The sequence below is a fragment of the Pseudorasbora parva genome, chromosome 14 (genome assembly GCF_024679245.1).
Source record: "Pseudorasbora parva isolate DD20220531a chromosome 14, ASM2467924v1, whole genome shotgun sequence".
NCBI classification, from domain to species: domain Eukaryota; kingdom Metazoa; phylum Chordata; class Actinopteri; order Cypriniformes; family Gobionidae; genus Pseudorasbora; species Pseudorasbora parva.
This window is the reverse complement of record NC_090185.1, coordinates 11,603,793-11,617,758: the sequence shown is the minus strand read 5'-3', so window position 1 is coordinate 11,617,758 and position 13,966 is coordinate 11,603,793. Positions and strand designations below refer to the sequence as shown.

At 39.7% G+C, this 13,966-nt stretch overlaps 2 protein-coding genes across 2 annotated transcripts; both read right to left on the bottom strand.

The window, feature by feature from the left end:
- Positions 1-764: 764 nt before the first annotated feature.
- Positions 765-5,305, bottom strand: LOC137039724 (CD48 antigen-like). Its single transcript, XM_067415000.1, has 4 exons — positions 5,026-5,305; positions 1,095-1,385; positions 877-1,020; positions 765-796 (listed from the first exon to the last, which is right to left on the bottom strand). The coding sequence occupies exons 1-4, from the start codon at positions 5,303-5,305 to the stop codon at positions 780-782; spliced, it is 732 nt and encodes a 243-aa protein (XP_067271101.1). The 3' UTR covers positions 765-779.
- A 3,210-nt stretch (positions 5,306-8,515) lies between these two features.
- LOC137039723 (CD48 antigen-like) lies at positions 8,516-13,480 on the bottom strand. The gene is made up of 6 exons (XM_067414999.1): positions 13,359-13,480; positions 12,352-12,669; positions 8,973-9,254; positions 8,776-8,880; positions 8,619-8,680; positions 8,516-8,536 (listed from the first exon to the last, which is right to left on the bottom strand). The coding sequence occupies exons 1-6, from the start codon at positions 13,396-13,398 to the stop codon at positions 8,516-8,518; spliced, it is 828 nt and encodes a 275-aa protein (XP_067271100.1). The 5' UTR covers positions 13,399-13,480.
- Positions 13,481-13,966: the final 486 nt, after the last annotated feature.

Genomic DNA, 13,966 nt, shown 5'->3' with positions numbered 1-13,966 from the left:
GAAACTCCAAAGACAGTCTGTAAACAGGTGATTAAAATGGAATGATCTATAGTGTCAAAAGCGGTACTAAGATCAAGAAGAATCAGTAAAGACAGACGACCAGAATCAGAAGCCATTAACAAGTCATTAGTGACCTTAACGCTGTTTCAGTACTGTGGAGTTTGCGGAATCCAGACTGTAGTGGCTCAAAAAGGTCATTTGAGGAAAGATGAGAAATCTTAGGCATGTTTGCAGAGGTCTAGTTGCAGTTGATGTGAAGGTCTAGTGTACTGGGGTTCTTTTTATACACACTTGAGACCTAATTGATCCATTATTAGTCACAGGTGAAGCTCATATGACAAGGTGACAACACTTATGTCTTTGCAAAAATTGACTCAATGGGCTTTACCAAGCTGTGAATATTAGAATACTTTTTGAAAGTTTAGTTTTTCACTGAAACATCACAAAAGCTGGTGGGATTAAAATGAGCCATTTCTTGTAAAAAAAAAAAAAAAAAAAAAATTAGACATATATTTCAGCGGCACTTTAGGTCAATTTGTACACAAGCGACAAGATTTTTGTCAGGGACTGTATTCGGCTTGACGTAAATATACTAAAACATGGAGAGACTTGATCCTCAGACGGAGAAAACGTTACTTATAAAGGCAAGCAAATGACAAATGGATAGTAGTAGAAGTAGTAACAGTAATAAAGTGAGATATCAGGGAAATACAAACAATAAAGCTTTTCAAATTGTTTTAAAAATCAGATACTGAAAAATGCAGTAGGAGCATGCAGCTTTAGATTTCAATGATTCCTGGAAAAGATGAAAGCCATAAATTAATCTAACACATATTTAAATATGCAAAAACTGTGCAAGTGACATCAATTAGGTACCTGAGTTGTGAATATGTGATTGATCGTGTTCAGCTCTTCTGGATCTGATGTCATAAACCACAATAATGACAGCAGCCACGCCCACTAGAGCAGAGAGGACCAATCGGATCACAGCTTCAGTAGAACCACAACAGTGGACAGAGTCTGAGGGATAAAAACATCGAACCAATCAACGTTAATATCAGCAATGACTTCAACCAATATGAGCTCTGCTGTACCTGCACATGTGTGACAGAGTTGAGTGATGTTGGGATGTCTGGTCTGGTTGCTGATGGGATTGTTCAGCACACAGCTGTAGGTGTTGTTATCCTGATATTCCACCTCCAGATGTAAAGAGACGCTGCTGCTGAGATCAGACACACTGATCCTGGACAATAAACTGTTTCCTTTGAACCAGGAGAGAGTCACATGACTCACATTCAACACTGAACACAGCAGTGAACAAGAGGATGATGACGACGATGATGAACATTGTGAGTTACTGCTGATGACAGGAACTGGCAGATGAGCTGGAAAACATGTCAGAATAGAGAGAGATATAAAATAATACATCATTCTATCATGAAACTCTAGATGATGCAGGCCGATAGGTTCTTAAAGGGTTACTTCAGCAATTAGCATATGGCTTTGTATCAGTAGAAGCCCTGGAGTATATTCAAATGATTGTGCTTTCCCCCCTCATATCCCCCTGAGACAAGAGATTTATGCATTTTATTTCTGGAAAAATTCCTCCTATGATGCAAATTGACGATATTTGCGTCATAGGAGGAATGTTTGGCCAAAGGCTAAAGACTACAGCCAGCAGAGGGAGCCATTTCCACATGTTTTGAATCTGCACATGGGGGATGGGAGATCACACTCAGAGCTCAGCTCAGCTACAGGCACTCATTTAAACGGAGCTATGGTGAGCAATGTAAGTCTTCTAACTTCTCAAATTAATTTCTATGAAAGTTAAACTTGCAAAGGCATGAACTGAAACGCGCCAGACTGAACTTGCGTTGTGAATGTATGCCGCGAGTGTAGTCGCGATTACCTCAGCTCTCATCACCAGCTCATCAATTTCACTCCTGCAGTTAGTGCTCAGTGCTGTGATACTCGCGGTGACTCACTCATTATATTGAACAAACACGTTCAGTTTTTAATTGTAGTTTCTTCTCTAACTCAGTCACAGCAATCCAGTAGCGGTGGCTTTGGGAGTGGCTTTGTAGGGTAGCGAAGCATTCTGGGAATTGTAGTCTTTCATCCCCATGAGACAAAAATACATTTTCTGTCTTTTCTCAGTCTAGAAGGCACCAAATTAAAAAATAATTTGACATTTCTACTACATTGATGACCCAGTTTAAATACAGATTCATCTTCCCGGCACTGAAGTACCCCTTTAACAATCTGCTTGTAATCCCATCATTCTCTATATGGCACAGCACATCATTTGCTGTAGCAGCTGCAGCACACTTTCAGAAACCCTCTGTGGTGTGACAGGCAGCGGGGCGAGGGACGGTGCCGGTGATGAGGGTTAATGAGTGCCAGCTGCATGACACACCGGTCTCGTCTCGCGGCCATGTGACGAGAGCATAAAAGGAGGAGCAAGGGCTGCGGAAGACGAGAGAGGACCAGGCCTGGATTTATGTTGATTTTTTTTTATGTGTTTTGCGGGCAGTCGTCCGTGAGGGGCTGCCCGCGGTTTTACTTTCATTTCGTTTTGTTTATTTATTGGTGAATTAAAGTTTCGAAACGTTCGCCGGTTCCCGCCTCCTTCCTTCCCATCTACAAAGCTTGTTACACCCTCCACCTGTATGGATCTGCTACGGGTAATTCATGTGCGCTATAGTGTTGTCAAAAGTACCAACCGCGATACCAAATCAGTACTGAAACTTAATAAATGTGACGCTTTGAGCGCTGTTGAGCAGAATCATAAACACCTCTGATTGGCCATTGTGCTCACACGCTTATCAAATAGGTCTGTGATTTGCTTCAACGACCAGCGTTTCACAAACATGTTGTAAATGTACATCAATGACGTGCTTCACAGAGTGCTTACACAGATACACACAGAGTGTTTGAATGCAGGCATCTATCAGGTCCGCTGGTTGAACACTGCTTGTGCTTTCGAACGCTCCTGCTCCCGCTCCTGCTTCTGCTTTCAAAACACTTTCAAACACTCCTGTGTGTTGATCATTGTAGCCAATCACAGGCACATCCGATGAGCGTGTGAGTACAATGTCCAGTCAGAGGTGTTTCCGATTACAGCTCAACAACGCTCAAAGCGTCACATTTTTAATTTCAGTATCGAGTTGGTATCGCAGTCTGTACTTTTGACAACACTAGTATGCTGTATTTTGCAGCATGCTCACAGCAGCGTGTTGTGTATGTATTGGCAGTAGCAAGTCCCATACAGCAACAGTGATAAACAACAGCAGCAACAATAATCAACAGCAACACTAACCAACAGCAGCAGCAATAACACTAGCAACAATAACAGCAACAGCAACAATAACAGCAGCAGCAATAACAGCAGCAGCAGCCATAACCAACAGCAGCAGCAATGAAAGCAGCAGCAATAACAGCAAAAGCAGCAGCAATAACACCAGCAACAATAGCAGCAGCAGCAGAAGCAATAACAGCAACAGCAATAACCAACAGCAGCAGCAAAAGCAGCAACAGCAATAACCAAAAGCGGCAGTAACAGCAGCAGCAATAACAGTAACAGCAATAACAGTAACAGCAATAACCAGCAGCAGCAATAAAAGCAGCAGCAGCAATGGCAGCAGCAGCAGCAATAACAGCAGGAGCCATAACAGCAATAGCAACAGCAGCAATAGCAACAGCAGCGGCAAGAGTAGCAATAACAGCAAAAGCAACAGCAGTAATAACCAACAGCAGCAGCAATAGCAAGAGTAGCAATAACAGCAATAACCAACAGCAGCAGCAGCAAGAGTAGCAATAGTGGCAGCAGCATGAATAGCAATAACAGCAATAGCAACATCAGCAATAACCAACAGCAGCAGCAATAACACCAGTAGCAGCAATGACAGCAACAGCAATAACACCACCAGCAGCAGCAATAACACCAGCAAAAAAGCAGCAGCAGCAATAACAGCAACAGCAATAACCAACAGCAGCAATGACAGCAACAGCAATAACCAACAGCAGCAGTAACAGTACCAGCAGCAATGACATCAAAAGCAATAACCAACAGCAGCAGCAATAACAGTAACAGCAATAACCAGCAGCAGCAATGGCAGCAGCAGCAATAACAGTAGCAGCAGCAGCAGTAACAGCAAGAGCAGCAATGACAGCAGCAATAACAGCAGCAGCAGCAGCAAGAGCAGCAATGACAAATAACAGCAACAACAATAACATCAACAATAATGGCCACAGCAGCAATAACGGCAACAGCAATAGCTGATCCACATTTGAGACTCCATGTACTCTACTTCTAAGAAGTCATTTGCATAAAGATGTGCATTGGCCAGCTTTTTTGACGTGCAGAATTTTTTCAAATGTAGTACCATCTTCCCATGATGCTTTGCGGGTGCATTAGGTGCCTGATGTCCCGCATAGGAATAAAGTGTAGTGTGTGTAACGATTGATTAGATTAGAAATCTCATCAACAATCTCATTTTTGGTTCAATGTGTTGAGTGAGTGTTTAGCCTGTCATCTCAAACTATAAACAAGAAAACACTCAACAGTTGTGAATTACGGCTGGTGCTGAGTTACACACAGATGTACACTCGGATATCGATAGAAGCAGCAAGAGGGTAATAATCATTTCAGTTTGACGACGTTCATTCACATTCAGATGTTCTTCCTGCTGCTGTTATGTAGGTAACTATAAAGTTTGTTCTTGTTCTCCAACCACTTGTTTTTCGGGAGAAGTGGTCGAATTTACATGTCGTAATTCCGACATCTCTTATTCCCAGAATTACTATGGCGGCATTCATTGCCCGTTACAACATGATCATGAGGTGTTTAAAGAACAAAATACAGTTTCTTACAGGTATTTGAGAATTGGAGTATGACATATTTCATGATATAGTTACATATTTATGAATATTTTGAATAAAAAGGAAACATGAAATAATATCTGGTGATGCATTCTAAAATGACATCGCCTTAAAAACTCACATCACAACAAATATTTAACTCACCATAGATAGTGAGAAAGAAAGTTATCCTCGCTGGTTGTTTGGTCTCTAGTTCATAAACTCCAGCATGTTCAGTTGAGATGTTTGTGATGGTCAGAGATCCAGTTTGATTGTCCAGCTTCAGTCTGTCTCTGAATCTCCCGTCAAGAACATCATCATATATGGTGATGCGGTCATTACTTACATTTATTTCAGCTAGTAAATATTTTCCAAACCACCACCTAATTTGAATTCCACCCATTTTAAAGAGCCTATAGTTCAGAGTGACTGAATCTCCCTCCATCGCTGACTCTTCTGAAAATGCTGTATAACCAAACACACCTGAAGAACAGAGTTTGTCAAGGATTAAAGCTATAAATAACTTGATGTTGGTTTGATGAAGCTTCACTAAAATGCTTTTAATTCTTTGAATGTGAAGTGAATAACTTTCTGCAGCAGAATAAACTGAAAATATTCTGAATTAAATGGGAAATTATTAGATATATTTTTACATGGAAAATTAAACACACGTAACTACAAAACACTACAAAAAATACTTTTATCTAGAGCTTCATATTTATTTAATATATCCCTAATAACTGAGTTAAGACCTGAATCCGAACTTTTAGAAAAATTAGTAATTAATACTTGAGAATAATAGTGAATGTTAATCTTCATGATGACTAATTTAACCAGTCATTTATTACATGGCAGCAGAACAGAAGCAACTGAAGGCATAAAAACACATTTCAAACTCACCAACCAGATGCCACAAACACAACAGAACTAATTTGAGAAACATTTTCTTCATCAATTCACTAAAAAAACAAGATAGTTATGGTTAAAATATCTGAAAACGCTCAGATCTAAATCCCGACTGAACAGTGTTATTTTTTATCTGGTTGAATCTTCTCTCAACAGGATTCAACCCCCGTCACAGTTTCCTTCATCAGAGGAAGTCCTGAATATGAAGCTTTTGCTAATCTTACATTTGTAACTTAATGTTGGTCCTGCGTGGAGGTACAAAGTCGAGTGAAATGTTGAATGAGTGTTGGATTAGATATCCTGTAGGCTTGTGAGCATTAATACTATTTGACCTCCGTCTCTTATGACTGCAATTTATTTCCGCGTAAAGATGTTTCGTGCAAAGTGGAAGATTGTGAGCTTTTTATTAGCAGGAGAGAAAAAATTGAAGAAACACTTCACCAATAAACTACTGACACGCACAGCGACGACAAACATCTAGCAGAAGCCGTTTGTCCACCCTACAGATCAAACCACATTTCTGTACAGTTAAAACCATCGCAAGGTCCAATTAGGTTTGAGTTCACGTTGGAGACCGCAGGCTCTTGATTGCAGACTTTATCTCGGTGAATCTGAGCAAAACAACTTTTTGCACATGCGAGTTTAACTCTGTCTTTTCCTCTGGAGATACTGAGAGGTCTTAAGGCCCTGGATACATTTAAACCTATTTTACTGGAATGCATGTTATGTTATGATGGGCAAAAATGCACTCAAAAGATTCAACATTGTAGCGCAGATATCTTCAGTGTTTTTTTACAAAAAAAAGCATAGGGGTTCAATCCTAAACTGGCAGGCAGGAAATCACGTGACCTGCCAGTGGGTGGTGGCAGCTGCCAGTCTGATTCTGATTCATTGGTGTTGCAAACAATTGTGTCTAAATGTATAACACTGTGTGGTTATACATTATACACACACACACACACACACACACTTCTCATTTCATGAGACTCTCAAAATGAGCTGCAAAAAAAATGATTTCTTTGGAATGAGAGTGGCAATAACCAACTAGTTGGGATCATGACTATTTGACCAATTTATTTTTCAATTAACCTCTCTAAAATGTGTAAATTAATATATTTAATAATATATTTATGATTGTAAACTAATATATTTCCTGGCAGAGACAGTGGGCCTCTAGTGAAAGCGTTTCGCTCACAGCCAAGCGTCAGTAAGCACCCAGTCGTGATCGCGTTCATTTGACTGCTTTGATCGTAAGAAATCCCCCTAAAACGTCAATCATACAAAAGAATAGATTGGCATTAAATTGGATCAAACTAGTAAACACTGTTTAGAGGATGTTTGTAATAGTAAATGAGTGACAGTAAATTTAAAGGATTAGTTTACTTCAAAATTAACATTTACCCATAATATACATAGGCCTAATAGACTTCAATGGCAACCAACGGGTTGAATGTCTAAATTCATGCAGTTTTAAAGGGCTTCAATGAGATATTGAAATAGGAATGATTTCTGCTTTGAAAACTAGAGAACGATGATGTGCTCGATAAAATGTCCAGCAGAGCATACTAACAAGAAAATAAGAAAGAAAAAAAGAAAAAAAAAGCTGCAAATGAGATCAATCTTTAATAATATAAGATACATTTACATGTGATAGAACATTTTAGTTGAGATTCTGGATGCTATGCTATTTGTGAACCACTAAATTAAAGTAATACAGGGCCTGTGCAAAAAAAAGAAAGAAGATGTAATACGAAGAGCAGAAACAACAGCGAATAAATGTGAACAACGCCAAAAGGTGTGATGGATAAACATCAGTTCTGGTAGGTGTGGTAATCATCTTTTTTTGGGGACATTTTCATACACAGCATCTGTCTTTGATTTCTGCAATTGGAAACACAAACTCTGTCAGTAAATGAAAAGCATACCACCTGATAACTTATTTTTTCTACTGTAGAACAGAAGCTAGCATGGAGCAGCAACAGGAAATGACATCGATCATGACTTTAAACCGTTAAATCATCAAACAGTTGAAGTTCTGAAGGTTTGTCACGACAGCTTCTGCTCTGAGAATGATTGCCTTTCACACTAAAGCAACAGCAAACACACTTGTTGCAGCACGTCTACAAAACAACCAATGGCTGCGAAAGCTGCATTCAGCTCAGATACTCATGAACCGCAGAGACGCCGCAGCTCCAGGACTCACTTCAGCACAGCAAACATGAGTTAACAACTTTGTGAATTTGAATGTGTGATTTTAGAGTAACAAAGCAATTTATTTACAAAGGATTATTTAGTGACAGTCGTCAGTGATTCTCTTTTCCTATTTAGTACTGAGGCTTTTTAGTATAGTACTCATTTGTCGGCGTGTGTGGGTGGTGCTAACGTGAACAGCGTCGGCCAATGGTAAGCCGCCATTCTGCCGCATAGATCTCGAAAGCACCGTGCACTATTTTCCAACAGAGTAGGAGAAAGATGTTGGAGAAAGACCAAAGATTAAACATTGGTGTGGGAAGTCTGCTCTGTTCTACTGCATAAGAGGGGTGATCAACGGGCATCGTTTAAATGACTCCGTACGCTATTGGATAGTCCCTCAACCAATCAGACCTACGATCCAGGTGACGTACTTTACTCTCTCCATCATCATCATCGTGTTAAACCTCCAAATATATGTTCAGTATTTACACTGAGGTGCGAGCATTATGTACTTGTGTAAAAATATGCTTAAACTGTCCTTTTAACTATTGATCACTCACGTCTGTTCACTGACCATCTGATGCATATTAAACACAAAACGTCACTCAGCAAACGTCAATCACACTAACTGACCGCCACTCAGTGATGAATGAGCTTACCTTTGTTCGTGTTGTTGTTTTACACACTGCTGAATCGGTTCTCTCTTCATCCTGTGTCTGAACTGCATTGAAAATAATCACAGATGAGTTACAGCAATGTTTTCAATATTAGACATTTGTGACTTAAAAAAAAAAGTTTTTTTTTTTTTGTCCTGACCTATTTTTCTACATTTCCTGCATATGCAGCACATCACGACTACAGCAACAACCAGCAGAGATCCGGCAGAGGTCAGCACTATGTACAATAAAGGTAGGCCTTGATCTGTAATGGACAAAATGAGCCATGAGTGTGAATGAATTTGTTTAACAAACAACAAACACTCAAACATCAGCACTGTATAACATCTGCCCTACCTACACATGTGTGACAGAGTTGAGTGATGTTGGGATGTCTGGTCTGGTTGCTGATGGGATTGTTCAGCACACAGCTGTAGGTGTTTTTATCCTGATATTCCACCTCCAGAGGTAGAGAGAGACTGATGCTGAGATCAGACACACTGATGTTGGACAATAAACTGTTTCCTTTGAACCAGGAGAGAGTCACATGACTCACATTCACAGCTGATGATGAACACACCAGTGAACATGAGGAGGAGGATGAACAGACTCTGCTAATGTTAGGAACAGGCAGATGAACTGGAAAAGATGAGAGAATAATCAAAGATTAATAAATATTAATTTCTCATCTCAAACTATAAAATATTATAATATTTTATATAATTTTCTTAGTTCAGTAGAACTGAACTAGTTAAGCTCAGTCAACAGCATTTGTGGCATAATATTGATTCCCACAACAAATACAAAAATATGTTATCGCGAGACACTGTTACAAATGCTGAGAGATGAAGCATATACACAGACACACACACAGAGGCCGACAAGGGCTGGGTCCGAAACCTGGAAAATCCTGCCTTTCGAGGGACACATTTCAAGGCAGGAAGGCATCAAGCCACGTCCGAATCTAATCTTTGCTTTACTCCCTGTCTCCTGAGACACCTTCATCTGATCGATTATTGAAGGAAGCACACGTGTATCCTTCCCTCCCTGCTGATATCCCACAATCCTGTGCTTTCCATTCAGTGACAGTTGAGCTGGAGAAAAAATATGCTGTCCGAAACTTGTGTTTGCTGGTCAGTTTGTGTGTATATTTTCCGCTTCTGATGTCATTTCTAAAGAGAAATGACTAATGTAGTAATTAAAGGGGTGATGAATTGAGAAATCAACTTTCCCTTGATCTTTTGATATATGAAAGGTCATGGTAATATACAAATATCCTGTAAGTTTCAGAGCTGAAAACTTCATTGTAGGTCAAAGAAAAGCTTTTATAGACACCAGGCCCAGAAAACGATCGTGTTCGCATCTTGATGTCATCGTGTGATGAAACACCGCCTCTACAGAATAATAAGCACGTGTAATTCAGTAGCCTCGTCCACCGACTCATTGGATCACATAGCCAGCAGCAATAAACAAGCTGAAGAAGATAGCAAGATATTGTGGAATAACAGTCGCTGCATATGCTTCCTTTCGATCCTAATATTAGGAATGTGTGATACTTCATTTATTTTTAATGAAATTCTAGCTCATGTGGGGAAGACTTACGTGTGTTTGCTTCATTTCACCGCGGAAATGTTTGTCAACAAATCTCAGATCGATGCTGGATTTAAAGACTGTGGTGTGACAGTGGAGACTTCGATCCTCCTTTTATGCTCCCGTCACTCGGCCGCGAGACGAGAATGGTGTGTCACGCAGCTGGTACTCATTAGCACTCGTCACTGGCCCGTTCTCGCGGTCCCTCGCCCCGCTGCTTGCCACACCACAAAGACATATTTGGGATTAAAACACAATGTCGTGCCTTCTATATTGGATCCGACAGGAATGGTGCAACACACTTAAGTGAGTAAAACATGTTTTTTATATATTATAGTAGTCCCGGACTATGTGTTTTCCAAACGGGCTACCAAAATGTAAGCTTGCCGGCAGGCCGATGAATCTCAAATAGTCAAATAATATCTCTTTCTTGATCTGAGCGTGCACACGTCTGTGTGTGTGTGTGTGTGTGTGTGTGTGCGGTACACACTTATATCCACCGATCGGGCGGGCGAAGTAATACAACAAAAAAATTCCAGTCAGGGTGGATGAGAAATAAATCATTGTGTTTGTAGATAAAGACGTTTACGAGCCCTGTGATCGAGAGAATCATTCCGGTTTTTGGTTTCAAAACAATCCCTCCCTCATGTGAACTGAACTGAAAGAGGAGCTGAAGCTCATTAAATATGCAAATCTTATCCAATCCTAGCCGTGGGCGTTTACTTCCAAGTCTCCAGTGTGGCACACTCATCAAATCCCAGCGTTCAGAAGAGAGCCTCAAAACCAGTGTAGAAAATGGCCTATTACATGTTTTTGAATGTAAAAACCACACAAACGTCATTAGTTGACCTCAGACAACAATATAAAAAATAAATAAGCCAGTTCATGACACCTTTAAATGTGTTTAGTTCTCATCAAAACTCTCTTTAGCTGTAGATCATTAAACGGTTCCACTGTCTTAGAAGTCTCTGAAATCAGGTTTTGTGAGGTGCCTTCATGCACAAAACGCTGCTTTACAAGCCGTTGTCTTATAAGGCAGCGAGGCAACGAGTCAGCTACCTATGTTTTCGAAAGCAGCCAAGGTTAACAAGATAACAATAGGGTGTGTGGTAAATGGGAAACACCCGGGAAGACTAATCAACATGAAAAACTACAAAGAACTACAAAATAAAGCACAGGAAACTAGTTGTTGCACCGACTAGTCGATTAATCGACCTTGCTCTGTCATGGCGCTTTAAGCTTGACGTCGACTAGTCGCTGAGTCACTGGCCTGTAGAGGGCGAAACAGGATAAACAATTTCCTGACACGCAGGCTCTGTTTTGAACAGTTAAAAATGACAAATAAATGCTCTCCACAAGACATGTTTGATTATACCATCTGGATGCTCAAAATTGATCAGACCGGTAAGTTAATCATCGCGCTAAACTAATGCGTGCTGCATTGGAACACACACATAGATCGCACATCACGTTGAGATCGCGCATGCCTCACAAAACCATTCAGTAGCGCAGAAATCTATCAACACTGTTCTGTGATCTATAATATATATAATAAAATAGCTTAGAAACGGAAAAGTTCTAGCATATATTTCTTGATAACTAAACTCACAGCTTCACTACTAGTAGAGAGACGCTGCCAGGTAGAATTAATTCACACGCAATCACTCACTTACTAATGCATTCATATGTAATCTTTATTGTGCTATTTATCTGTATCTTATTCAGAAAGAGCAGAAATCTGTGAGAAATATAACGACCATAAGACAAAAGAACTGATACAAAAGCTGTTATGTAGGATTAATAACCTAATGGGCAGTGCTGTGTCATATGCCATAGCTGTCCTGTGCACAAGAAGACCCGAGTTCGAGTCTCAGCTCGAGGCTCAGGTTTATTTGTTTATTAATGACGTCATCAGCGACTAGTCGACGTCGACTCGACTTTCATCACATAAATGTCGACTGTAAAAAAATGGAAGTCGTTCAACCCCTACAGGAAACACATGTGATAAACACTTTCAATAGCAGTGAATGGGGTCGATAAGGTTTTTTCCGATTCAGAATACTGGAACCAAAATATTACTCTAATAAAACAAGAATATGTGAAGAATGTATCATTTGTGTGAATTCACACAAATGATGTCTCTCACCATTGACAGAAACGCTGAATGTTTTTGATGTCATTTTCACTCCACTAATCTGTAGTTGATAATCTCCAGCGTGTTCAGTTGAGATGTTTATGATGGTCAGAGATCCAGTTTGATCGTCCAGCTTCAGTCTGTCTCTGAATCTCCCATCAGTGCCGTTATATGTGGAGAAAATCCCAGCAGCTCTGCTGATTTCAGCTATCAGAGACGTTTCTGCTCTAAATTTCCACATTAAATCCTCGTCTTCATGTATTTCAGTAACATCAGTGTTCAGAGTGACTGAGTCTCCCTCCATCACTGATAATGACTCACCAAACACACCTGATGAACATGAAAGGATTTATCACAGATTAAGGCTCTTGTTGGTTTACAAATTCTGAAATCAGAATTTTGAGATTTTTGATTACCACAAAAAAACAAAAAAAGTTGCCCCTTGTCAGGCCGAAAAGCAAAAGTCTGTTGTTACCATGAGACACTTACAATAGCAGTGAATGGGGTCGTTCAGTAAACATTAAAATACTGTGTAAATAGTAACGCCACAAGACATGATAAATATAGAAATGTGAAACAGAAAACTCTTAACTAAACTTTTCTGTATAAAGTTATATGTACAACTTTGTCACTATATTGACAGTATATCCCTAAAATGACCCTAAAGCTCAAATAATCAGAATTTATGTGATTTGAAGAACATTGGAACAGCAACAAAAGATTTAATAGCTTTATGGGACATTAAAGGTTCACTGAATGACTGGTCTGAATCCATCTGATTTAAACTACCTGGGAAAAATAGAACTCTAAATAAACCACAGCAGCATTATTGCTCATTAAGAAATGTATTTATTATTATTATTATACCTTTATTTAACCAGAAAAGACTCATTGAGATTAAAAATCTCTTTTCCAAGAGAGTCCTGGCCAAGAGAGGCAGCAGCACATTTAACAAGGTTTCAGACATAAAAACATATAACATATATAAATAATTAGTAATAAATAGCCATTAGCCTTACCATTCAGACTCCCCCAGCACAAACAAAACAAAACCAACATGTGAGAGCTTTTCTACGGTGATCTAAGACTATCCGCTGGAAACAGTCATCTCACATTCTTGCCAGTCTTAGGTGTGACTAGCAGCTCATCTATTGAGTCAAACTGAAACCTGCTGCACTTGAACTGTTTGGTGGACAAACAGCTTTTGCAGCAAAGGGCCTAGTGGTTTGATGTGGGTTCAGTTTGTAGGTGAAGTGCTTCTTCCTGTCCTGCTCTTATGAAACTCACAGACTTCCCTACACAGAACTACTTTAACTTGAAACTGTATAAAATCGTAATATTTGTGCACTAACTGCTAAGAAATTCTTCCTTTATATTAAGTCTGCACACATCTGTGTACACCTTGCGTATAAAATCATTGTAATAAAACTCTGGACACAAATGTAGGAAAATGTAATTGCATGTGAAGGCAAATCAAAGCTTTTCCCTCAACTATTGTAAATGGGTGCTAAGCTTTTCAATATGGTGTACATCGTGGCCATCTTGTGGTCAAAACGATGAATAGAACCTTCTGTAATTGATTCTGGGTGTCGAAGGCAAGGCAGACAAGTGCATGTTTTTGGTAGAT